General features: G+C 37.4%; 1 protein-coding gene across 1 annotated transcript in view; it reads left to right on the top strand.

Annotated features, from left to right (window-relative positions):
• The window catches only part of CTNNA2 (catenin alpha 2), a 381,969-nt gene that overhangs the window by 302,302 nt on the left and 53,058 nt on the right, over positions 1-26,609 (top strand). Inside the window, 2 exon segments of the mRNA XM_030450894.1 lie at positions 22,872-22,964; positions 23,262-23,418. Coding sequence (XP_030306754.1) covers positions 22,872-22,964; positions 23,262-23,418 — 250 coding nt within the window.

Below are 26,609 nucleotides of genomic sequence, written 5' to 3'. Positions count from 1 at the left end.
CACTGAGTGCCATGGGCTGGGAACTGCAGTGGGAGTGCATCAAGGGTTGGACTTGATGATCTCTGAGGTCCCTTCCAACCCAGCCAATTCTATGATTCTATGATTCTAGAGCACTCTAATATCAAATCTCTTTGAATGTAAGACAACCAGTGGCATGTAAGCCTAAGGGGAGCATCCACATTTCTCACCTCATGGTTGCTGAAGATGTTTCCTTAACATTTCTCTTCAAGCTGCAGCAAAAGAATAATAAAAAGAATACTGTAGCCAGTGCCTATGGTTGGTCTGATCTGAACCTGTTTGAGCTCTCTGAGCTTCTTTTAGTCAGCAGTGTCTGTCAGAGATGCTCCTGTTTCCATCTTATGTGTGTTGAAAGCTATCTTGGCATGTAACTTCAACACAACAGATGGGACATGGTGCAGCTTGGCTGACCTCTACTTTCAGCATTTAAATAGCTAAAAAGATTTCATTACTGTAGAATAAACTTCCAAGAACTTCTTACTCTGTAGCCCAAGCTGGATAGCTAACAAGTGCCAGTTCCAATTGTGTAATTGCAATAGATGAAGAGGTCAGTTTTCATGATAGTTTTATGGGACTGAAAGATTTTTCCTTTGACTTTAATGAGAACAAGAGGGATGAAATTCCTAGAAAACATCTTTTTTTCTGACTAGGACAAGAAGGAAGCCAAGATAACATTGGTAGTAGTGCATGTGGACTTCATCACTGTGTTTACAAACCCTTACCTTTATTTTTCAGTATCATTTTAAAGAGGCTGGGGACAAACATGGTTTGCAACACTGGGAATGGAAATATTGTGCTAAAAGTGCCCAAGACACTTCATTTCTTTCTTGAGAAAGCTTTCTTTTTAGTGTCACTGTTCTGTTGCTTTCAGTTCCTGAAGCCCCCTGTTCACCTCTTATTTGCTCTCTTTTTAGGCTGGATTGCAACACCACTGGATACCAGGTCTAAATCTTTAGCAGACTGTGTTCTGTTTTCTGCCAGAAACTTTCTAGAGGAGCTCATGAATACCATCTCCTCAAGATAAATAAACACTACAGGTTCATATATCTATTACCGTGTGAAGTGGACAGGAGTTATTAAAAAGCCGTTAAAAGGGACACTTGTTCCACACACCTTGACCTCTTATAGAGGGATAATGGTCTCATTAACAGTTTTTACCCTTTGTCAACGTTGTTTTTTATCTTTCAAGCTGATTATTACATGATTTTTCATGTATGGGATTAATTTTTGATACATAAATTTAGGCTCCATTCTTCCAGCTGCTGTCTGCTTTCTCAGGCTGCAGTGCAGATGCCTTTGAATCAGCTCACACTTTGGCAAAAAAAAAGTGATCTGGGTTTCAAATATACCCCAGAATGGCATAATCAAATTAATGGGCATATATTAAAAAATATTTGACAGATTCCTTACAAATATGCAGTGTTTATGGAATACTTGTAACAAAAAAACCCAATACTGAATGACTGAGATAACACAGCAGCATGATTGAACACTCCTTTTCTTTGGGCTGCTGTGAATATATCTACTGCTTTGTAGAAGGATCTTTGAATCTGATTTTTTTTTCAATTAAAACAACAACAAATGTTGTGTTACACCATGTAGTTCCAGATATAAATATAACTGTACTGAGATCTAATGACACAGATATGGTGAAGCTAATCTTCCCTTACCAAGTGTCAGCACTCTGTTTCTAGTTCTACGAGGCTCTCTTATTTTTTTTAAGAGTTTTTAGAGAAAAAGGACCAAGTGAGTTTATGCAACTAAATAATAAAGGTGTCTTTCACAGCAGTTGTTGTGCTAGGGAAGTAGAAGTCTCTATTTTTCCTTAGGGTTCTTGTCCTCGACAGCTTTTTCTGCACAGGTTTTTGTACTTGTTTTCATTCCTCCTGCTTGTCTTTTTCTATAATAAATAAAAACAAGCTCTTGTGTTCTTGTCCTATGCTATAATTATGGCATCTTTGTTGTAATATTTATTTGAGAAAAAAACCAAAACCCATCTCTCTGTGCATAAATGAATGTAAAACTGAGTCTTACATGAGAGACTGACTTTGTCTTTATTGAGACAATTTGTAGAAAGCTTTCTGGAGAGAAATAAAGGAAGAGTATTGTCATTTGAAACTTTGCTTTCATTTTATAAGAATCTTTATTAATGGAGTTGAGAATATAGGTGTGTAATACATAAATGATAAGAAGTTCCTGTGCTCAAATTCAGTTTCATGTTTTTACCTCATTCTACAACTCTCTCATACTTATGTGATAATCATCCTTATTATTTTTTCATCTCAATATCTGTTGAAGAGAGCCTTTCATTGTGTTAGATAACATTTAGGGCAGAATTGTCTTAAATTCTTGTCACAGGATGTATAGGATCCTGTGCTTACCAGGGAACAGACTATTTTAGTTTTAGCCAGTACTTGCTATGAAGGTGCAGGAGGCTGCCTGTAAAATCCTTTTCCCTTAAAAAAAAAAAAAAAAAAGCTTTTATCAGGTAGATTGGAAAACCCTGCATGAATAGTGAATCACAAAATCAAAGTCTTTAACTATTCCATAATACAATTTCTAATGCCAGTCCAATTTCTAATCTGTAAATTCCAGAAACTGTCAAGCTCTGTGTCAAAGAGCTGTTTGGAAGGTGATTCCAGGATTTCATTCCCATGGTGATCATAAATCCAATTATTTTTCTTTCTGAGCACTTATCTCAAATGCATTTGTAAAATGCTTTTGTAGCTTCCTGTAATGTTCTATTTACCCAGACTTCCTGGAAACTCTTGGTACTGGTGTGGTTCGTGCTGCTCCCTTTATCCATGTGACTGTTCTAAGTGAAGTTTTGCAGTGGTTTGTACTAACAATTTAATATGTTTTCTTAAATTGTCACTATTGATTATTTTTTTTTTAATTCAACGCCTTTATCTGCTCCTGTGTCCTGTGCTTTCTCTCTGATCTGATCTGTTTAGTCTTTCAGATTGATTACACAACTATGACTCTTCTGATAGATTATCATCAGTGCTTGTAACCTGTCAGAGCTGTTGTAATTCCTTGTGATTGATCAGGCAATATAATTTCTCTTTCTGCTTAATCTTTCCCATCCTCTTCAGTCTCTTGGTCTGAGGGGCATTTAGGTAATCCATGTTCCTTTGGCAGTTCCTCAGATTTAAGTCCAAGCCTTTCAGCCTCATCCATCCATCCATAATTCTGAATAAAAAGAGAATCAAAGCTCTAATGCCAAAGCTGAGATCATTCACTGGGATTCTGTTATTTCACAATATAGACATAGTGTAACATCCCTGTCTTAAAGCAACCATTTCCATCCCTTGTTGGGATGAGCGAGCTACATATTCAGAGCAGAAGGATCTGTGGGGAACACATGGATCATCTGAAGGGACAGAGAAGCAATCTTAATTATTGGTGGAAATTACTTTGTGCAGACTCTTCTGAGGCTGTTTTAAAAAAAAAGAGATTCCTTCCCAGAATATTATTTGTTGAAGTCTGCAAAGGCAGAATGATAATGACATGTGCAGCAGCAAGTGGCATGTAACCCAGACCTTTTTACACCCCCACCCCCATCTCTTTTGGCTTTTGCAGTTTCAGATATTTTACAAGATACTGACGTGTGCTCTGTCATGTCAGTACCCTGAAAAATATTAGGAATTCATCAATATTAGGAATTCATAAAATGTCTGTGAAGCTCAAATGCTCAGGTAATTGATGATAATTGATAAATACACTTGCATCCACAGCATATGACTGTATAAGGCTGAAAAATAGCAGGATGGTGCAGCAAAATGTCAGCTCGGTGAAAAAGCTGTAGAAATTTTCAATGAAAAGTGCTTTCTCTTGAAAAATAAGACAGCTCATTAAATTTTCTTGGCAATGGCAGATGCTAATCTAAGCTCTAAGAGAATAGCCTTGATAATAAAGGGTAAAGCTTGTAGGTGGCAGGTGAAAGGAGCAGTTTTCTTTGCATGGTAACAGGTGGAGGCATTCTGAAGCTGATGCAATGAATCCATACAGCTGAACATAAAGTCATCAGAGCTCTCTAAACAAATACACATTGGAAATGTTAAATACAGAAGTGCATAAGGTATAATCATGGCTTTGATTTATTCTGGAAGAAACTAGAGCTGGAGACAAACTGTCTGGATTTTTTGTATGATCATTTTTGCACTTGGAAATGCAGTTTTGGGTCAACATCAGCTATTTTTGGAAGTGCAATGAATTTGGCCAGTAGAAGTATAGGTGGTGTTAACTATTTTTTTGTGTTTATTTTTCATTGCAGCCACTGAAGAGAAAAAAATGTTATTTAAACAGCTCTAATTTTTGGCACACACTTCAAATACAGATAGGCTGTCTGATGCAGTTTTTGTAGTTTGCTTCTTTTATTGTGAAATAACTTTCCTGATTCTAAAATAAACATTTTTAACACAGCTCAACCCACACCCATGTATATATTCTACTCAGTGATCTGGAGGAAAGATAGGAGATAAATTAATGAATTGATAATATCTTTTGAAGTTGAGTGGGGTTTTTGGCATATTTAAAAACTTGGTCATATTTCCTACAGTAGTGTGTAAGGTCAAACATAATGCTCAAACTAATTTGTGTTGGAACTATTTTACTCACACTTTACTCCCCCTCATATTTTTTTAGTTAATATGTCCTTCATTTTTGTCTTTTAAGCTGAAATTTCAGTCAAGCTGATTTGTAAACAGCTGATATACTCCATTACAAAAGCCACCAGGCTTTTCTGAAGGGGGAAACAATAGCTGTGAGTGTGAAGAAAAATAGTGTTTGTGTATTAAAGAAAATAAAATCGATCTTGAGATTGTATTTAATGCATACATTAAGGAAAAAAATCACTGTAGCAGAATTATATGATCTTGGTTATTTCATCATGTAACCTTATTTATTTTTTTTAAGGTATTCAGTCAGCCACAGTTGGCCAGGAGCAAAGAAACCATTACAAAGAAATCATTTATAATATTCTCTTTCCTATATTTGCCTTTCTTTTTACTTGGAAGTCAATGGACTGAGATACATGATTGATACTTTAAAATAGAAGGGAACCCTGTAAAGGTGTATTTTACTTATGTTGAAACAATGAATTTATTTTTTTTTCAAGTCAGCTAATGTTGTAGTGATCAGGAGAAGAATATGTGTCAGTATTCTTAAACCTTCTAGAGGTTCAGTGTGGGATCAAGTATTTCAGACTAAATATTCTGTCTAGCTATTGTCTTTAATTAAAATCACTTCTCCTAATTGCTGGAGAAATAAACCAGTAACCAACTGCTGATACTTTTCCTTTTTAAGGCAGAAATGAATATACAGAAGTGGCTTCAGTTTTCAGGAACTGGAATTTCCTTGCATTTAACCCTTTGAACTCCTTTAGCCTGAATTTTGCCAAAGGATGACTGTGTTTTATTTAAAATCTGTTTTGCAGGAAGTTCTAAATTATTTATAAGTGGCTGCATTTGTATTCAGAACAAAACTTTGTCTTGATTTTCACCAATTCTTAAAGGTTTTTCTGGATAGAGTTAAAACTTCAGTATGAAGGCAGCAAGTCCAGGTGCTTTGTAGCCTGGTGGTTTGGGCATTGTCTACAGAGTTTAAATCTGTGTAGCTGAGCATCTGCAGGCAAAGAATGGAAATAGTCCTTGATGCCTGAAATAGTCCTTGATGCATAAAAGTTAAGTTCTTGTACAAAAATAAAAATATGTTAAGTTTTCTTTTCAATGTATTTTGAAATCAATGACCCCCCCCTGCTGTTAGGGTATATGGGAGAGGATGTACACATTCTCACCTCCTGGAAAATCACATCAGGTGTGAGTCTTTGGGACAGAGGTTTTTTGCTTTGGTTCATTCATCTCTGCTATGAGAGCAAAAGCAGCTTGAGTTCCTGTGAAGTTGGTTTTTCCCAAATTGCTTTGAGACCCTGAAGGTGAGGTCTGAAAGCCTGGGTACAAATAGTTTTCTAGATCTCATTAAATAAATTTATAAACTTGGGGGAAAACGAATACCTTTTGGGTACACACGTTTTAAATCAGCTGTAACAGCAAAGTTTTAAATTTCTTATATTATAGAAAGGAGCTGAGCTCTCTCTGCTCCTCCCTTTCAGACCTGCAGAGCCCTTCATAACACCTTAACTGACTTGGAAAAGATGATGTAGAGGCAAAAGCCTATGATACTGATTGCCCCTGGTTGACCTTTGTCAGTATTTTATTTTTAATTACATACAGAAGAGAAATTTCCTGTAAAGCAGAAGTGAGACATCAGTCATGAGCTAAAATGCTTTCCAAATTTAGACCAGGTAATTATACATTATCTACCTTTTTACTGTGGACTTGAGCTTTTAGCTTGTTAAAGAAGAAAACTGCTTGAAGAAGAAGAAAACACCTGTGCTATCAGTGAATAATAAGGAAGATTATTATTTGGGTTGGGTAGGAATTCTTCTTAAATTGCCTTATCCAGTATATTAAAGGGAAGAGTTTCCCTCAAATTGGAGGAAATAAAAGACTTTGTGTAGCTATTTAATAAGAAAAGAGCTTCAGTTCTTTCAGGTAAGTGCTAGACAGCTTACAAAATGCAGACTTTCAGGGAGATGCTTGAAATTTCTGGTTTAGCATTTGTTCTCCACCCCCATTGTATGGGAAGGCTATGGGGTGATGTAATAGATTTTTTTTCTGGAAAGCAGGGCTCATTGCTCTGTGTATGCTCATCAGGTTGGTTTTGTGAGTAATTAATTACCTTTGTTTTTCTCTACTTTGATACCAGCTTGGTGAGGACTGACTCCTCCTGCTCACTGTCTGACCTGGGCATCCAAGAGACCCCAAAGGTCTTGTGGTGGCCGCACAGATATGCAATAGGGATTGTCAGCTTTAACCATGATGTGGTCACCTTGCATATATTGAGATAAATATAGAGAGGACTGGAAAGCAGGGGGTGCTAACCTTTGAAAAACAGACATTTGTTAAGAAAAAAAAAAGGAAAAGCAGTGCTGCTCTGGAGGCCTTGTGGGAATTCAAGAGCGCGGCTTAAATGTGAAGAGCAGCTCACTGAAGTCAAGAAGTGGCTCTGAAAATGGATAAAAATGTTTCAAAATACTTTGGAATCTTTCATGATAATACTGAAAGCTTGCACTGGCATATTTTCTTCATTCCAATGTGAACAATGTTTCTGAGTAGAAAGAGCTGTCACTTGAGCACTCTCAGCGGCATATTTGGCATTTTTCTGAAGACTGAAGGGTAGGCTTCAATTACACTGCCTACATCCAGAGTGAGGACATTAATTCAGTCCAGTATGTCTAATTATACCAATATAGATGAAGGCACTATCTGCCCTATTTTATATTTAGGGTTTTTCAAAAGAAGATTTATTCTTAGCTGAAATGTTAGTTTGAATGTCAGTGTCGAATGTCAGCTGGAGTTCTGGTAGTTTCAGTGCCTGTTGTTTGAATTTGGGTTCCTTTAGTCCACCTAGATAAAACCAACCTTTCTCAGCCTGTTGAAAGAGTGATTTTTTTTTCCCCCCTCCCATAAATCATGTGAATTCAAGTAGAACATTAAGACTTTCAACTTGACTGTGTTTGTGTTTAAGCCATTCTCTTGAAATGAGATCAAGATATTCAATGGAAATCACCTTTGTGTTCTCTTCTCAAATTGGATGCTTGCCTGAACTGGGGATAGCACGACATGAAAATCAGCTGTGAGCTTCCAAAATGAGTGAAGCTGATTTCAAGTACACCAGTGTTTTCTCAACATATGTTCTGTTCAAATATCCTCAGCAAAGGTCCATTTACCATTGTTTATGTTGGGTTTTGACAGCTAAGAAAATAAAATTTGGGAATTTTGGCTCTGATGAATAACTAGGAAAATCATTTATTTTGGTTTTTGCTTAGTTTTTTGCATAATCAAAGATTCCTGAACAGCTGCATGAGTATCTCTGCCAATGGGCACGATGTTATTTTTTGTGATTTTTGTAGTGAACAAGTGAACATGCATCACAGCAACATGTTCACAACCTAATTCTCATGGCACTCGTGTTCCTACACAGTTCTGTATGGGTTTACATTGTTTCTTGATGTGTTTAAGACTACAACATAGCATTAGTGTAATAGGCAGCAGGTAATAGCTTGCAGAGTATTGACTGTCACTCTCTCAGAAAAGGTATTTTACTCAGACAGGATCTGCCTTGAATAGATTGTGTTTCCACTGACTCAGAAATGGAATTGGTCTCCTTGTGTTTATGCAAATCAACACTTCCAACAGCAGTTACCCTCCAACTACTGAGCTCATTTCTCCTGCCACTCACCCTGCTGTAAACCAGGATTAATTCTGCTGCAGCCAATAACCCTATAATGCTAAACATATAGAGAGAAGAGAATCAGTGATTTGCCAGCAAACTAATTCTTGAGGAAAGACCAAGTACAAAGTGGAATTAAAAGGTTTTAGCAGTGCAGAGTTGCACCATCTGGGGATGGCTGTCTCTGGGATGAAGCCCTGGGTTCAGCCACTTGCTGTCAGAGCCCTCGTGCTGTCCCTTCCCCTGCCCTTTAGGCTGGCAGGAGGCTGTCATCACAGCAGCTATCAAGGGGTTTAAATAGCTTAAAACAAAAAATATTCAAAAAAAAAAAAGTAATGGACAGGAAGTAAGAATTTTAAAATAGTAAAAATAAAAAGAAAGCATCAGCTCCCTGACAGTGAAAAAAAAATGTGTCTGTAACAGCTGAGGAAGAAATACCTGACTTGGGCTTATTGTTATTCTGTCTTCATTCTAATGCAGTTTCTTCCTGTTCAATATCAGTTTATAAAACTGTGTTACATGTTCACTGACCCCCAATAACTAAACATATCCCAGTGTACAGCTAGATGAATAAATTCCAGTTTGTGGCAGTGCAAATAAATGCTGATGGTCATCCAGTGGATTGATAATAAATTAACCATGCAGGTTAGAAGAATAGAAGTAAAACAGTGTATTTACTTCTTATTTCTAGTAGCAAGGAGATATAATTTTTTTATATAGGCTACCACATGTTTTTTGGTCAGCCAATTGTGTCTTTTTTCATGCCAGTGAAAAGCTTTTGTGATCAATTGCCATGTTTACAAAATCCCATTTTATTTCTTCATTTCTACACATTGACTGGCATTGCAGAAATACTTCTATATGGAATCCCATAAACATTTCTGGAATGTCATTATAAAGATAGAGAAGTGAAAACAGAGAAACATTTCCTACCATTTGTGTATCATTATTGGATTGATTGTGGAATTAATTTCTACCTTGGTTTGTCAAAGCTACAATTTGTTGACCAATGCCTGTGTTACGTGAGCCAAGGCTGCTATAAATCAATGAAAGCTTTGCTGAAGTGGAACAAAGCTGCTGGACATCAGTTGGGGATCTTCAGCTTTGTCTCACTGGATGGATTGACTGAAGTGGCTTGGTCATGTTATGTTGGTGAGTTGGTGACTTTTGTATTTCTATTCTAGAATAATCATAGAATCATAGAATGGGCTGGGTTGGAAGGGACCTCAGAGATCATCAAGTCCAACCCTTGATCCACTCCCACTGCAGTTCCCAGCCCATGGCACTCAGTGCCACATCCAGGCTCTTTTGAAATATCTCCAGACATGGAGAATCCACTACTTCCCTGGGCAGCCCATTCCAATGCCTGATCACCCTCTCCAGAAAGAAATTCTTTCTAATCTCCAACCTAAACCTCCCCTGGCACAACTTGAGACCCTGCCCTCTTGTCTTGCTGAGAATTGCCTGGGAAAAGAGCCCAACCCCCCCCTGGCTCCAACCTCCTTTCAGGGAGTTGGAGAGAGTGATGAGGTCTCCTTTGCCCTCCTTTGGACCTGATCCAGGACCTCAATATCCTTCCTGTGCTGAGGGGCCCAGAACTGGACACAGGACTCAAGCTGTGGCCTCACCAGGGCTGAGCACAGGGGCAGAATCCCTTCCCTGGACCTGCTGGCCACGCTGTTCCTGAGCCAGCCCAGGATGTCATGGAGTGAAAGGTTGAATGGGAGCTGAAGTTCTTTACTGTGCAAGTCCTTGGCTGTTCTTATTTACAGCTGCACTTAAACCTCTCTTGTGCCCTGTTCTCTCTTAAATAGTTTGTATTTAAATTTTTTTAGCATGTTTTAATGTGTTCAGGGCTTCTGTTGGTGTTTCTCACTGTAAGAATAGGGTTTCCAAATCAACAGAATTGAGTTGACCACTTTATATTTTAAATAATACCTGAGACAGCAATGACAGTGAGTTAAACAGCTCAGAGCAGTCAGCATGTCACCTGGTCTGAAGAGAGCTTGACAGAGAAAGAAAAATCTTTCAGAGATATGTTTTAATATTTTTTCCTTTGGTCTTCCAAGTGTGTAAAGATATCATGAGAGCCTGGGAAATATGTGGAAATTTAATTTAAAAGATGAATTGTTTAGACTCAACCAATAATCCTTTTTCATGGTGTTGCAAGCACAGAAATGCACATGCAAAAAAAAACCAGAACAGTATGAAAGGATGTCAACATTTATTTTAGCTAAAAAAGTCATGAAGGCTTCTCAGTAGATATCATTGTAAGGGGGTTTTGATTTGTATTTTTTATGGTACTAAAATTCTGTGAATTTATTTAAGCATGGAAAGATAGCCCTAATGGATGTCAATACCCTTCCTGCTGTGCAGTAGATAAATGGGGTTTTCCTTCTTCTCTTCACCCACCAAGGCCAATAACTCAGATCCAGATTTTAGCTAACTCTGAGTCTGCAAAGGAGAAATATGCAGAGCAAAGGCAAACAGATTTTTGTTGGTTGGAATTTTTTTTTTTTTTTATTTCTTGCTGTCATTACTCAATCTCTTAATATGTATTTGAATAGGCCCTGAGCACAAATTAGTGCACACTCACTGCAGTTGGTTTAGTAAATCTGACCTCGTCAAACACTATTGCTATTTGTTTTCCCTAATTAAATGTTTCATGTACAGGAATAGAAATCCATACAACTGGTATCAGTGCAGACTCATGAGACTAAATGAAACAAACATCTGCCAGAAATGGTTTAGGTACAGCTGATCCTGCTTTCAGACAGGAGCATCATCTGTCAGGTTTCCTTTTGGCTCCAATTTCCATGATTCATTGTAATCTTACATTAATATTGGTTTAGTGAAACTGATGTTCCTGTAGTATCTACTCTCCTGATTAAATTAATCAAACTTGGTCAGAATGTTCCCAGCATGAAAAGAAACTTGATTTTCCTGTTCCTAAGAAGATCAGGAGGTGTTATTCCTTACCTGCTCTGCAGATAAGGATGGAAAAAACAAAAGTACTGTTGGCATCCATCCCCTTTTCTAGATATATTCAGGAGTGCAATTACTGTTTGCTCAAAACAACATGAAATGGGCCTGAGAGGAGACTCAATAATGCTCCATTTCACTGTATATTTCTTTGCATTTCCTACTTTTTTTGTGGGTTAGCTTTGGGTTGGTTTTTTTTCCCTGTTTCAGGATGATATCTGAGGAATCATTTAATCTAGGGATAGATCACAAAAAACTGAATAAAGACTTGTAATTAGGTGAAGGATAGCTTCCTGATCAGCACAGTGGAAAAATCCACCTTGGTAATTCATTCATCATTCACCTGTGTCTAATTTTAAAGGTGATTGACTGAAAAGTTCCTACAGAAACAAGAAAAAATCCCCCACCCCACCCAAGGTTTGTTTTCACATGTCCAGTGTGATATTAGAAGATATTATTATATTAAAAGATATTATGATATTTAAAAGATAATTATGATATTTAAAAGGTCAGAAGTCCCTAGAGAAGCATAATAAAATATCTTCTTACTCCAAATTTGTCTTCTTGTAACCTGTGTGTACCCCCCCAGAAACACGGGAATTCTTTTTGCTTCCTAGTTGAAGGTTTTTCAGGTGTGGAAGTGTTGCTGTAGTTTTGTAGGAAGCAGTAGTATCTTTTATTAGACAAGCAGTTCTGTAAACAATAGATGTTATGGATCCTGGTTTCTTAGAGACTTATATTCTGTGGTCAATTGTCAGATTCAGCTGAAGCTTTTCCTACAGAGTCTATGAGGTCTCTTACTCAAATTTCCCATCCTGGACTACTAGGGAAACTTTTCCTCAGTGGGGCATTAAGGGGTTAACAAAGTTTGTGTCCTCAAAACATCTTTTAATTAAAATTTTAATAATTTCATTGTCATTGAGACACTGAGACTTATCTGTTACATTGAATTAATGTACTTAAAAGCTTACAAATTATTAAGATGGACCAGTGGAGGGACTGCAGTTTTCTCTCAGACTCACTACTCACATTCTTTTAAACTCTCAGCTTGCAAAGGAGCCCAAACACATCCTGATATTTCCATTAAGTCTAATAGCAGAGACAATGGACTTATTATACTGATCTTGGCATGCCAAGAGGACCATAAATCAGAGCACAGTGAATTAAAGATCTTTTTTCTGCAGTCCTATTTAGGATTTTGACATCAGTTTTGATTTCTTAGGTATATGTTTGTTCCCATTTTATGCTCAGTGCTCAAAGTCACACGAAGAGCTCTTGATATAAAACCTCATTATTAAAAACTATTTGTGTGTGAGCTGCTTCGTGACGATTATTGGGCTTTTTGGAAAGAGTCAAAGAAAAAAAACAAACAGCACTCTGATACACAAGAAATAATCCTGGCTTTGTTCAAATGGTTTTGGATATTTATGAGCTAATGATGATCCTTTGAAAAGGTAATCAGTTTTCATGCTTAGAACTGCAAATGAGAGAGAACTGGGATGAAATGTAAGAATGTCAGGATGTAACAGGTTTTTTCTCAAATCAACCATATGATCGAGTTTACAGCTAATCTTTTCCCCATTTTTATTAGTTCTGTAACCAAACCAAAATTCTAAGGGAAAAAGAAAAAAAAAAAGCAAAAAATATAAATAACACCCTCAAAAAACCAAACAAGATATAACAAATAGAAACAAACACAAAAAAACCCCAAACAACAGAATAATGGAGTCTTAAACGAAGTGAAAATCTAATTTGAAGGTATGAATTCCAGCACATTGCATAATTAATGTTGCTTCTATTTATATATTTTTTTAAACATGTTTCCCATTCAGGGAAGGAGTGAGAACTAAATATCAGTACAGTTTTTCTCACCTCATTGTCCTTTGCTTAGCTCTGAGAACAGCTCAAAATGTAAGGTTCTTTAGTGATATCTCTTTTGGCCAAATCTTTTACAAGAGAGACTTTGTGTTGTATAGATGAGGTTGTTAAGCTAAAACTCTTATTTAGGATCATGTTGACAGTTTTAAAAGAAGATGAATGAGTAAGTGCTCAGGTCTGTGTCCTGGCTTTTCTCTGTTAAATACTCTGGGTCTTTGTTGGTGTCAGACACTCGTGTGGTCAAAATCATCATCAGAAATATGACTTTTCCAAGAGCAGAGGTGGTGTATTAGCAGAAAAAAATAAAAAATGATGATTAAACTTAACTAATGTCTCAAGCCAATATGAGCTCTCTCCATCCAAGGGTTTCAGCATACTGACAGGAAGAACAGAAAAGGGAACATCTAATTCTGTTGCCTTGTCTACACATTCTGGTTCTGAGCAGATGACATAATTCTGCATTACTGTTCAACCATTGCTAAAGTATTGTAAAAATATTTTATAGGCTATTATTGCACAAAAATTGGATACATATAAAATCAATCATTCTTGGAATGTGACTTTCTAAGCCTTTAAAATATTACACTATATAAAAAAAATCTCTTCACTCACCCCTATGAAATAAATTCTAGTATTTTACAAGGTTTTGTCCATGAGAAAGGGAACTAGTAAGTCTTGGGTTCTTAAAAAAAAATATAATTTTCATTTTACTGCCTACCATGCTAAGCTTAGATTTCTTTCACACTGGCAATCTTCTTTCCCATGCAGTAGCCAGTTTTCCCTCTACTCCTTATGATGGAAATTAAATCCCTATTTAATTTCTATTATTTTCCTTCTGCCTTTAAAGCCCCCTCCCATGTTCCCCATCTCTGTTTCCTGGCTGGATAAATGCAGCATTGGCTGCAGCTGCATTACTGATGGTGCTGGCTGTCAACTAGACCAAATAAAGCCAAGAAAAAAATATATCTAAAAGCTAAAATCTCCCTCAGCAGGACACTAATCTTGACACAGATTTGGGCATTCATGTAAATCAGGGGATGACCAGCACACTCAAAGGCAGGCTTAGGAAAAGCACAAAAACTAGTGTTTAATTTCCCCCTAATAAAGTAATATTTACAGTGCAGGGTAGCAGAGTGACAGGTTCTGCACCCAGTTTTCCTGTTTTCATGTGAACAAGTTTCTGTTGTGCATGCTTATACAGAATTTAAAGATATCCCCACCTGTGCTATCAGTCACTAGCAGCTGTAATAGATTGCTAGACAACTCATTCTTTATCTCCTCAACTTCAGCCCCAAAACTGGTTCTAACTCACCAGATATGTTTCTTTAGGGATCAGTAATTATAATTTGTGATTTGTTTATACCCTAGGGTGTCTGATATCACACTGTGTTAATATCTTCAAAGCTTCTGTTACTATTGTGAACTTTTTCTGAGTTTCTTTTGCAATCCCCTGTTTTTCTTCAACAGCTGTCAAAATATAGCTTCCTGACAATCTTAGCTAACTTTTAATTAGCACAGCCTAGTCAGGCATGCATCCCTGTTCTAGGGTCACTGGAGAGTTTGCCAAAATAGTGGACTGTTATTAGGTAGATGGATTGCTTAGGTAACTACTTGCTATTAATATCTATTAATTATAGCACTGCCAGGGGTATGTTGTCAAAATTGCTGTATGGGATCATCTCATGCACATTGCAGCCTTGTGAATCTTGTTTCTATAGGACACCAAGTGCTCTTGCAGCCCTGTGTACATGGTTCATAATTCAGTCTGAATTTTAACAGCAATGGCCTTGATGGAAGATTGACCAGAAAGGATTAATACACAAACACCCAGAATTCCTTCCTCGTTTGTTGGTATACCAAAATCAGAAATTCTTTTGGCTTTTTTTTTTTTTTTGTATGCTTTTGAGTGTAAAAGTTACTGTTGGTTAAGGGTTCTGTTGTCTGGCATTCCAGAGATGTTGTCATAGTTTTGGGTGTTCCTCTATATTCTTTGTTGACTATTTTTTTTTTTCGACATGAATAGACCAGGTATGGAAGAATGTAGTAAGAAAGCCTTTACCTATTGTCAAATGAAACAGGAAAATAACCTGAGCCTGCTAACAGGGGTAAGAGAGCACTGACATGGGTCACTGGTCTCTTACCTACACAGCAGGAATTCTTGAAATTGGACAATTTATGTTTGCTTTCTGTGAAAGGAGGAAAATAAGTGTGTACCAGTGCAATGTAGAACACATTTGTACCTCTACCTTAGAAAAACAGTAAATCAAATTCCTCAGTTGCAGCTATCCCACCTGGACTCAGCAGTGATGGTTTAGGCCAGGTTATCTGGTTCATGGCCCACCTCATTAGATGGGCAGTAGAGAAGAGATTCCCTACAGCTTTATAAACTGCTTCCTTGCAGGAGAAAGCCTTGCTGAGTTTCATCAGTGCACTGCAATAGTGCTCAAGACCAGTTGGAATTAAAGCAGGAATCTTCTCTTAACCACCAGGGACCAAGCCCTGCTCTTCCTCTTCTTGGTTCACTCCAGCTGTTTGCTGCTTATTGCTTCAGCAATGGATGCACATGTGTACAGAGAACGTTCAGAAATTATATCAACATAATTATTGAGCAAATGGTTGAAGGGAGAGATCCCACCTGTCTGAAGCTGAGAGCCCCACTGCTCTTCCCAACTCCTCTGGGACTGAACCTCAGGAGAGAACCTCCTGTCTGCTGTCTCCATCCCCCTCCCTACTAGCCAGCTGGGAGGTATGTGGCATCCCTGCTACAACTATTAATTAATTGTATTCCAGCTGAATGCTTCAGAAACACACTCAGTAAAATGGGGGAGGATGATCTGTAATTCCTAAGGGAGTTTTCTGTCAAAGCAGAAACTATTTCTATTTATGTCAGCTCTGGGAATCAGCATCTGCACCCACTTCTCTAAAGTCCTTGAATTTCAATGTATTTGGAGATGTGGTAGAACACAGAACCCCTCACAAATGTGTGCTGAGGCTTTAATTGTGGGATCAGGTCTTCATGTATGGGAAGAGGAGCAGCTCTGAGCTTGTTTGTTGTAGCTGAGGGTGCAGGTTGATAGTTCTAGGCAGTGCTCCATCCTAAGTGCCCAACAGCACTGTTTGAGTAATTTAGAAATTAAAATGAAGAGGTTCCCAGGCTTAGTTTTCACCTGTGTAAATTTAAAAAATATTGAAACAATCTTCTGTCCTCTTTTCATAAATTAGCATTCCCCTGTTTTTTATAGAGAGCACTTGGAAAGACCTGGCTGACAAATTGCAGTGACCTGGAAAGTGGGTCTAAAATGGCACGTGTACATTAGCATCATGCCCTTCTTGTTTCCAGTGGGTCTTTATATCACAGCAGAAGGTTTCTTCTGGTTGCAGTCAGGCATATTTATCACAGTTGGGGCTTATCACTGGGGTGTTGAAACTTGATCTATGTAAAGAAGAGTCATATGGTCAAATTCCATCTGAAAAGAGAAAGAAAAGAAACTAAAGTGTCCATACTTACTCCTAGTGAATACCTTTTTTATTAATATCTAAAAATCATTCTTGTCTAATATTAAAACTAAGATATCAGACATTATACAGTACCCTTTTCTTATAATGTTTACTGTCAGCTCTAGAATTGAATGCAAACACAATGTAATATTTTTTCAGGTATAAAAATAGTAAAGCAGAATGATTTTTCAAGGTGTTTCATTTTTTATCTCACTTCTTTTCAGTCCCATAGGCAATAATAATGGCATTTACTGGGATGCTCCTAGAAAATGGAGCAGATTCAGATTGCATCAGCACCACTGAAATGGTCCAAAGCTCAGATTTTTGCATTTTGAGTTGGGGTTTCAGCAATCATGAGGCTTCTATCACCCTTTCAAAAATCTCAGTCAGGTTTCTTTCAAAATCTCAGTCCAAGACCCTCTGAATGTATTCAAGTGAAAGTTTCTTAGTACTTCACCAGGAGCAGAAATCTCTTAAAGCTTGTGTAAGAAGTCTGAGGTGAGTTTGAGTGAGTGGAAAAGCCTTATTCCTGTGCTAGTGAAAATTCTGCTTCTGAGTGAAAATTCTGCTTATGAGAAGTGAAAAGTGGCTCATAGGTTCAGTAGGCAGCAGATAAGACATTAAATAAAATGTTCTGCTCTTGTGATTAAAATTATCCCTTGCTTTCTAACATACTGCTGTTACTGACCTGCCTAGGTATGTAGTGAGTATGGGAAATATCTGAGCAGTTTACAGTAAATGTCTTCAAGGTTTGGTCTTAAAAAAATTTTTCAGAACAAACCTCAAAATTAGGAAATGAGATCATGAATACTTTACAATGGCTTTGGTACTGCTGTGTGTATATTTTTAATACATATGGATGTATGTACAGGTGAAGAACTTAAAAATACCTCTCTTATTGAGATAAGAGTACGAGTGGTTAGTATAAATGAGGGGCAGTTTGCAATAGGAGGTTTTCCCATGCCATATGGAATAGGTCCTGAGAAAGCAACCACAGTCTAATATTTTCATGGTTGTAAAAATTGGCACTGCACTGCATGAAGAGGGAGAGGAATCTGCTGCAATATGTGCTCTCAGTGACATTTTGATTTTTGGCACTTGTTTGTGTATGTGCAAAAACATCCCATCTAGTGATAAATAGAGTTTTGCTCAGAATATAATGCTTGAGTGAATAGAGTGAGGATACAGAAGTTGAAGATCTTGGGTAACAGCTTCAACTCTGTGCTCTCCTTTGGAAAAAAAATCTCTTAGTTGTGATTCCGTGAATATCACTGGGCTGCCTCCAGCAGTACCAACATTAATATATGTCAGCATTTTGAAGAATTCAGAGACTGTAAAAATATCTGGATATATTAGTGGATGGATAAATAATTACAAATAGTCAAGATACTGCAGTTCAGCAAGTTGCCTACCACTCATCAGGCAGCAGATTATTTGCTTGGCTTTAGTCCCCTGTGAATGTTACAGAAAGTTCTTACTTAAACCACTCAAGGTGAATAACTCAAAAAGTTTCAGTTTCTCAGATGTGTGGTGTAGACAGGTAAGTCTGAAGGTGCTGTGGGTTTAAGCTATTCTACGTTTCAAAAAAAAAAAAAAAAGAGAATAATTTGCTTTAAATTTTATTCTTCCTAATATTGCCATCAGTTAGTTCCAGTGAAAAAAGAAATTACATAAGCAGGATCTACATGGATTAAAAAAAGTTAAAAAAAATATTTACAAAGAATGAACAAAACTAAGATATAAATAGATAGCATTCTCTACCTTGGAATGGTTAAATGGTGGGGGAAGCCGAATAAGTTTTCTTTTTGTATCAATAATTCTGTACAATGTATGGTGGGGAAAAAATAAAAGGAAAAATTGGAAAGCAGAATACATACATTAGCTGCAAAATTCTTCAGCCTTTGTTGATGTTGATCCTTTGCTACAGCATGTACTGGCCCCTTTTTTCACATTTTTGCAAAAAGTGATGGATTATATTTTTATTTTGGACCTTTTCACATTCATTATATTCAGAGTGGCCATGTTAAGTCTTCGAATTTAAATTTGAATCAGAGGGCAACTGATTTTGATAGTCATAATTACCTTTAATAATAGAGCTCAAGTTCAACTTGGAAATAGTCCACTTTAAAAACACAATGAGAGATGGCTACACCTTATTTTCATCCAGGTAAAAATGAAGTGAATTGGTTTGAAAGATCCCTGCATGCTTCTGTCACTTGGAATGCAATTTTATGGCAGAAGTTAGATAGGATGCATGGCAAAATCAATTAAAAAGTGCTAATCCATGCTTCACTTGTTACCTAATAAAAACTGGTGTAAGTGTTGCCTGACCATACAGTGCTCACAGTCCCAGCTGCCATATAAATGTATCTTTAGAATAAATCCTCTCCTTAGCATTTTACTTTTAACAGTGACAATAAAAATTTGCATTAGAAACAAACTCCTTCTCTACCCCAATCTGTTATACAGCAGAAAACTGCCTGAGGCTGTAATGCAACCAAATCCATGCAAATACATTTTATTGGGAGGGATCCTGCATATATTTTGAATAATTGAAACTAATGGAACTATTTGCATGATTAAAGATAGATAACTAGCAAGGTGCAGAACTGAATCTTGGACTAGCAGGGCTGGGGATAGGAAATTAATATGAAGGAGCTGGTGCACCCTTTTTCACCTTCCAATTCTAGGATTGCTTCAGTGGCTTTGGTGATTGCAGAAAACCACAGCACCACTGGAGCTGGGGTGTTTATTTTCCTGCTCATTACTTCTTTGTGCTGTTGCAGGACAGGTTTGTGTTTAGCAATTGTTTTGATGGAGTAAGAGTAGCTTGGCAGACCTGAAATTCTGGACAATAATGTTTATCTCCACAGCAGTTTCACTATTAATTAAGTTCTCCATGCATTTTGAGGATGGTTCACAGTTCATTTGATTTGGTGTTTAAAATGTATTCATTCATATAAATACTCTTCAGACAGTTCACATTGCTCTAAATACAAACTTAAGTTCTGCTTAGGTAATCAGTGAGTTGCCTATGCTCCAGAAACTTAGTAAATAGGAAATAAAAAAGAAAAGGGAAAAAAAAAAAAAAGAGAAAAATTAATTACCTGATAACTTCTATAGCCTCTAATGAAATCTTTTTTGGTGGAGACAGAGCACATGAAGCGTAAAGGTAAACTGTCAATTCAAAGCTTTGGCAAATTGGCAGCTGCAATAAAATACAACCTTTTTGTTTTCCTTTCCAAGCTATCTGCTCCACTCAGCTCAGGAGTGCTGTATGAAATGAATTCCCAGCCTTGAAGAGCCTGGGTGCTTCAGAAAACATCTTGCATTAAGTATGGACATGCAAAACAATTTTTAATGCACCACTAAAACCTCTTTTATCCTAATAGTACTTTCTTCAACAAGCATCAGGGCCAGCTTTAATCTAAGTTTAAATAATAACTGGACACATATAGAGGCTGAGATAAAAGATCTGGAGCAGTCTCTGAAAGTGCCGTTCTCTTTTTCTTGATTATTGACAGAAATCATGTTGGTACCTACCCAGAGTGTCTCAGCTAGGTGGGTGGGATTGGTTCTAAGTTTTTTTGGTCATGGTTTTAGGTAGGTAAAATATCTGAAGTTGCTAAATATACAGTGGGCTGAAGCCTGTGGAATTACCTCATGGTTTCTGTCAACTTAGAGCACAAAAAATGGAGCTTGCTGTGCCCAGAAGCATAATTGATGGTAACTTGATTGTGTCTTTGATTGCAAAGTCAATCAAAATAATTAAATAATGCTGTATCTGGTGAATGGGTGCACTTAAAACTTGTAATGTTTCACAGGTCCATGCTTAAATGATGGCTCTGAAATGCAGACTTCAGCAAGTAATGTCGTCTTCTTTCCATGTTTTTAAAATAAGTTTTGGGTAAAGTCACAGTATTTTAGATGGGTAGTGCTAAATTCAATTTTATCCAGATTGCATCTACCTTTGTAGGATTTGCTTATCTCTGTTCTTAGCTGACATGATCAGATCTTCCCATGGTACAGGCTGGCACACTCCCTGCTGAATTGTAACAGCAGTTTTGCTTTCTGACTGCTGGTGATACAGGGCTATATTTATGCAAGAATTGAAATACACCACAGAAAGTATTTAGATTAGGATTATACATCATATGTATCATAATTATTTTTTAACAGATAACTATAATGCTTTTTGATACATATTTAAGGTAGCCAGATTGTATTAATAATACAATATTCCTGTATTAGTACTCCTGTATTCATAATAACATCCAAAACCGTGTGCTGAACTCTGAATTTTTTAGGAAAAAGGAGAAAAAATTTCCTCTGTTTAATAGTTTGATTGCCATTTCATGACACTCAGCCCCTTTCAGTCACATCTCACTGCTCTCTGAGAAAAAGTAAGTTACATGGTGCATCAGGAGCCTTAGGACAAGTGTTCATCATGCTAATCACAAAATGAAAGGGCCATCTGAAAAACCACTCACTTAAAATACAGGAAGATGGCTTTTGCTGAACTTCCTACCATTTGCTTAGTTTTTTTGAGGTCTGTAATTTCCACTCCTGTTAATGTATTGTAATTATTCTCCTGCTTAGCTTTTGTTTCTCATGAAGATTAAAGTGGTCTGTTTGATGTGGGCAAAGAAGTGACTGCAGAAGGTGGTTTATTAATTGGAGGATGTCAGCTCAGGAGAAGGTTTTTGACACAAGCACCGTCAGGCTGTTAACAAACAGAGAAACTCATTTGTCTCACCACGAAATGCAAATAAAAAAATGGCAACACGGCGATAAAAATCTCAACTAGGAAATGCCTGCAAGACTCTTTGAAGCCTTTGGTTCTTTTCTTCCCTTGGTTTTGGCATGGTGATATATGCAAACCACGTTCTACATCAGTGTGAAGTGAAATAGGTTCTGTGCAGAACAGATGGACCAGGGCTAATGTGCCGATGTGCACTGGAGACGAGAACAGATTAATACCACAAGGGGAGACTGGAGGAAAATTGGAAAGATGGGGGTATTTGAACTAATTCATGAATCATTTCCAACTGATAGTTATGCCTCCGGGCACAGTGAATAATATCAAGGAAAAGTATTTAAAATTTTATAAGTTTGTTTTAATGTAGATTAGAAGGAAGAGACGGATGATTTAAAAATGATGATTAAAATGATGCTTTTAAAAAATCGTGTATTCCCTCCTCCCAGAATGTACCTTTGTGATTTAAATATCACCAGTGAGCTTAATTATGGGCACTGTGACATGAATTGCTGTTTTGAAAAGCCATGGCAGATCCATGGACTTTTGGGAGTGGATTTTTTGCAAGAAGCACTGCATGAGCTGGGAGAACATGCTCTGACTCTTGCATCCAAGCCACAGAGCTGCAGCTCTTCAGTGCTTGGTTTGATGGTTTGATTGTTAGATCTCATTAAGATGTCTCTCCAAGTCTCCTCTGTCTTCATCTTACCCAAACAACCTTCAGCCTCATGACATCTAGGCTTCCCAAAGCTGCCAGAGCAAGCACGTGTAGATTCCTACATCTTAAAATGAGATCATACATTACAGGATGAGGTTTTCAACTGAAACATTGCATATTACCAAGTTATGAGACTCTTGCTAATGGGAATTTTACTCTGTTTATAGAAATAAGTAGATTCACCTGAGAATTAATTAAAAAAGCTAACATGCATATGAAACAAGATGCTTGAGAAATGTGTAACTTTCTAGTATGAGGGCAGGTATAAGAGGTTTTTTAGGGGTGGAAAAGCACAACTCCACGTGTCAGAACATCAAAGATTCTTCATTGTTCAGAGCTTTGTGGATATGGATGAGCCTAATTCCTATTATTCATAATGGACATGGTTAATAAAAGGAAAAAACCCAGAACTGTGAAGAAATTAAATGTGTAGCTAATTGTTTGGATGCTTTACATGCTTTATGTCTCAGGAGATTATTTTCAAGTTCAATGCAGAACACTTGACAGTGAGGGAAGTTTCTGAGAAAATTCTAATGGAGATGGCTGGTTCTGTTTGCTAGCAAGGAAGTAATCTGCATGGATTCCTGTTCACCAGCACGGAAGATGCTGTGTCACACCTCATGTGTACAATTCCTTCATTTGGGCAAGGCTCAATAAGGAGAGGGAAAGGTATAAAATGGCCAGCTTGCTGAAAACTTGATTGTCATTCTGTTGTTTTCATTGCAGGTTGCAAATCTGGCGTGCTCAATTTCGAATAACGAAGAGGGTGTGAAGTTAGTCCGTATGGCAGCAACACAGATTGATAGTCTGTGCCCACAGGTAAGCCTGATTCCTGTTTAAAAAGTACTTGAGAACTCTTTTAGCATTCAAAAGCATCAGTTAACTGAGGCAGGGCAAACAGCCTAGATGAAGATTATAGCCTTGCCTTTGTCATTATGTTGTTGCCTGCTTTCCTCCGACTGTGAAAAATTAATTCCTCTCTTGAGCCCTGCATCTCGGATGGGGTGTGACACTGAATTGTCAACACAAACTGTAACCTGTTTGTTCTTTCCTTTCTGAAAAAAAATAAAATAAAATAAGTTGCCACTCCTCCTAACAGCTGATTTTGAATAACAGGTAATCAATGCTGCACTCACACTGGCTGCCAGACCCCAGAGCAAAGTAGCACAGGACAACATGGATGTCTTTAAAGATCAGTGGGAGAAACAAGTGCGAGTTCTCACTGAAGCTGTTGATGACATTACTTCAGTTGATGATTTCCTCTCCGTTTCAGGTACTGGGATCAAAGGGCTCTTCTAAAAATATATTGCTGAATTAAAGTAATGGGTTGGAACAGAGAAAGCTATAATTACTAAAGCATCATTAGTACATTAATCTGTCATTAGAATGATGATCTTTTACAGTCAGGAGGTGCAACCAAGCCATGCCAATTAATTCCTGGTATCTGTGGTTAGTTTTTCCTCTTCCAGAAAATAGCATCCTATTTGTGCATCTATTCCTAGAGAAGATTGGTTTTAACTTGGGCAGAAAGTGGGATTTTAACCATCTCTGAAAAATTTATTCCCAACATGACAGGCTGACAGTGTCTGCAGAATTGTTAAGAGTCCTCGTGGGGTTGTGGGGCAAGAGGAGAAAAGATGAACTTTCCTTACTGTATTTTGTATCTCAGATCAGCCTTGTGGCAGATGTACCATACAGGAAGAAGGGAAATAGGCAGATGCTGTGTCTGAGTCCCATCAAAGTGCTTTGTCAGAACACAGGTGGTGTTCACGTTCCCAAAGAGCTGGGAAGCACTTGTAGGTTCCACAGTTATTGGTGTAGCAATGCAACCAAGTGGGAGAGAAGTAGTCAAGTAGTATAAGAAATTGCATTATTTTTGCACCTCTCAGACCTCACCAGGGAAGATGACAATGCAAAGCCAGCTATTCTAGGGGAAAAATGCATCTTAGTTTACATAAAGAAGAGATGGAGAAGAGGACATTAACTCTTTGGGTCACAGCTTTTGTCTCCATCCTCCTTGTGAAGTGTTGCAACTTGTGGCAAAGTTTAATGTAATAATATAGTCATACACAATGCATACTGTACTTGCAAAGTGCTGTGTGTCTTGGGTTGATTCTCTGCTGCAGGAAAATCATTTTCCTTTTATTATTATCTTGAAAGAGGGAAAATAAGTTGTGACTAAGGCCATAGAGTGTGCTTTGCTTAACTTACTCTGTCACAGAAGAGCCAAATTTCAGGAAGTAGCTTGGCCTTAATTTGATATTTTCATTCTACATCCTGCTTGATGTTTCTTAAATTTCTTAGTAATAGTTTAAGATGTTTGAAGAAGAATATGTTTATCCTTTTAAAAAATTCCTTTGTTTTCTTTTTGCCCTCCCATTTATTTTGTTTGCTTGTACCCTGCTGTTATTAGCAACGCAGGAATGGTTTCTTTTAGTATAATTACACTTCTCTGTTCAGCACCACTGCTGGAGTGTTTACTGCAAGACATGACAAGAAAATGAACTCTCAGAATAAAGGGTACTTCATAGTCTGGTTGCACGTAGATTTTTATTTGAGATTTGAAGCTGGCAAACACTCTTCAACAGACCTATTCTATAATAAAAGGGCAGACCAAGCTGTAAACTGCAGACCAATGCCACAAGCCAAAGAGATGGCAAAGTTTCTTAAATGGCCATTTGTTTATTTGTTTGAGGACTTTGTTCACCCCCTGCACTGGTATCCATAAACCCAGAAGTTATTTGAATGGATTACATTTTTATTTTTTGTTTTACTCAGCTCATATTTTCTTCTAAGTTAATTTTGTCTTAGATCCAAAATTTCCAAGGCAAGTGTGAAGTAGTATTCCTGCTGGATTTAGATTGGTTTTTCCTAATACTTTCCATAGACCCATCTATTAAAAATGAGAAAACATCTCATGTAGCCAGAGAGCCCTTTGCTGTTAACTGTAAGCTTGGAAACCTCAGCTTACACGGGGTAGTTTTATTTTTGAATGTTAAATCAGTGAAGCATTCAAAATGGGCTAGTATCTGGTTAAATGTACCTCATGAAATGACACCTCCTCCTCTTCAGATTGTGTGTCACATTTGATGGCATGTTTTATTAATACAGTGACTACGAGACGAAGTCTGACCCTAATTTAATCAGTTACTTTGTATTCCTAATGTGCTCTCTGTGCAAATTCATACAGCACTTCTTGTTGGGCACAATTTGGTTGTGCCATAGAAAAAAAATGGATAATGCTGAGGAGGAAATAATGAAGAAAAATTTTAGAAAAGCAACAGTTTTTAAATGTAGATAAATTCTTTTAAATTAATAATACTGCCTTGGTACTCTTGGAACTTTCATTCTTCATTCAGAAGCATTATAGTTTAAAATTTGACATCATGTAAAACATTTCTTACACTCTCAAATGATCCAACCTTGGGATTTTTAACAGTGGCAATTAGTGTACCATTCTATTTTTGTGGCCAAGGATAATTAACAAAAAGCAGTTGGTGAGCTGATTGAGTCTGCTTCATTTATGACTACTGCAAAGAGCAGCATTTCATTTTCAGTTTGGATGTTTCTGTGGCAGAAAAGTAACTTGGTGTTGAGAGTCACTGAGTTTCTCAAAGTGAGTTTGCTCAACTATGAAATTCAGTCGTAGGTTTTTTTTTATTGAAATGATTTTTAACTGTGCTGCCTGCAGGGAAAAATATGTCTGACCTAGCCAAAATCTGCTTCACCCTTTCTGATCAGCTGTATGTGAGAGTACTACAAAAACTGTGATGCTGCAGCATGAGAGAAGGAGATGGGCTGATTCTGAGCCCAGAGAAAGCAAGGCAGCTCCCAAAGTTTCAAGAAACGTACTTGATATTGCATCATCAGAGGAGACTCACTGTTGTCCTGTCCTATATTAGAACATGCTTAGTCATGTATGATGCTCCTGAGTGTCATGAAAAATTGGAGTCTCCAGCATAGATGGAGTAAAGGAGCTGAACTGCTTGTGCACAGGCCCCCTACTACCTACAAAGCAATTTGCTGTTGCCTTTTCAGAATGGTTTCTCTACTTTTCTAACTTATTTAAGCACAAACAAACCAAACCTATTAAATTTAGGTTTATGGGGATGTTGTGATTTGATCATCTCCAGAAGCCTGCTCCACTGTTTGCATAATTTGACCTCTTTCCTTTTTTTTGCATTGGTTTTTATTACACTTCCATTATGAGAAAATTCAGAGTGATCTTTGAAATTAAAGTGACTGTTTTTCAAAGAATTACAGGTTGGCACTCACAGTATAGGTGTGAGAGGGCATAGTCCAGACCCTTCTAAAGATAAATATCACACTCAGGATTTTTAGTGTTATGTAGTGTACTATCACAGAATGGAGTTTGTTTTGCAGACCTGGATAAGGACAGGTATCAATTTTTTAACATAATGACATTTACCCAAATCAGTAAACTTTGCTATGAGGAACAGTGAA

This window comes from Calypte anna, chromosome 4B (genome assembly GCF_003957555.1).
Source record: "Calypte anna isolate BGI_N300 chromosome 4B, bCalAnn1_v1.p, whole genome shotgun sequence".
Taxonomy (NCBI): Eukaryota; Metazoa; Chordata; class Aves; order Apodiformes; family Trochilidae; genus Calypte; species Calypte anna.
Note: the sequence above shows the minus strand (reverse complement) of the source record. Positions and strands in the feature narration are given on the sequence as shown.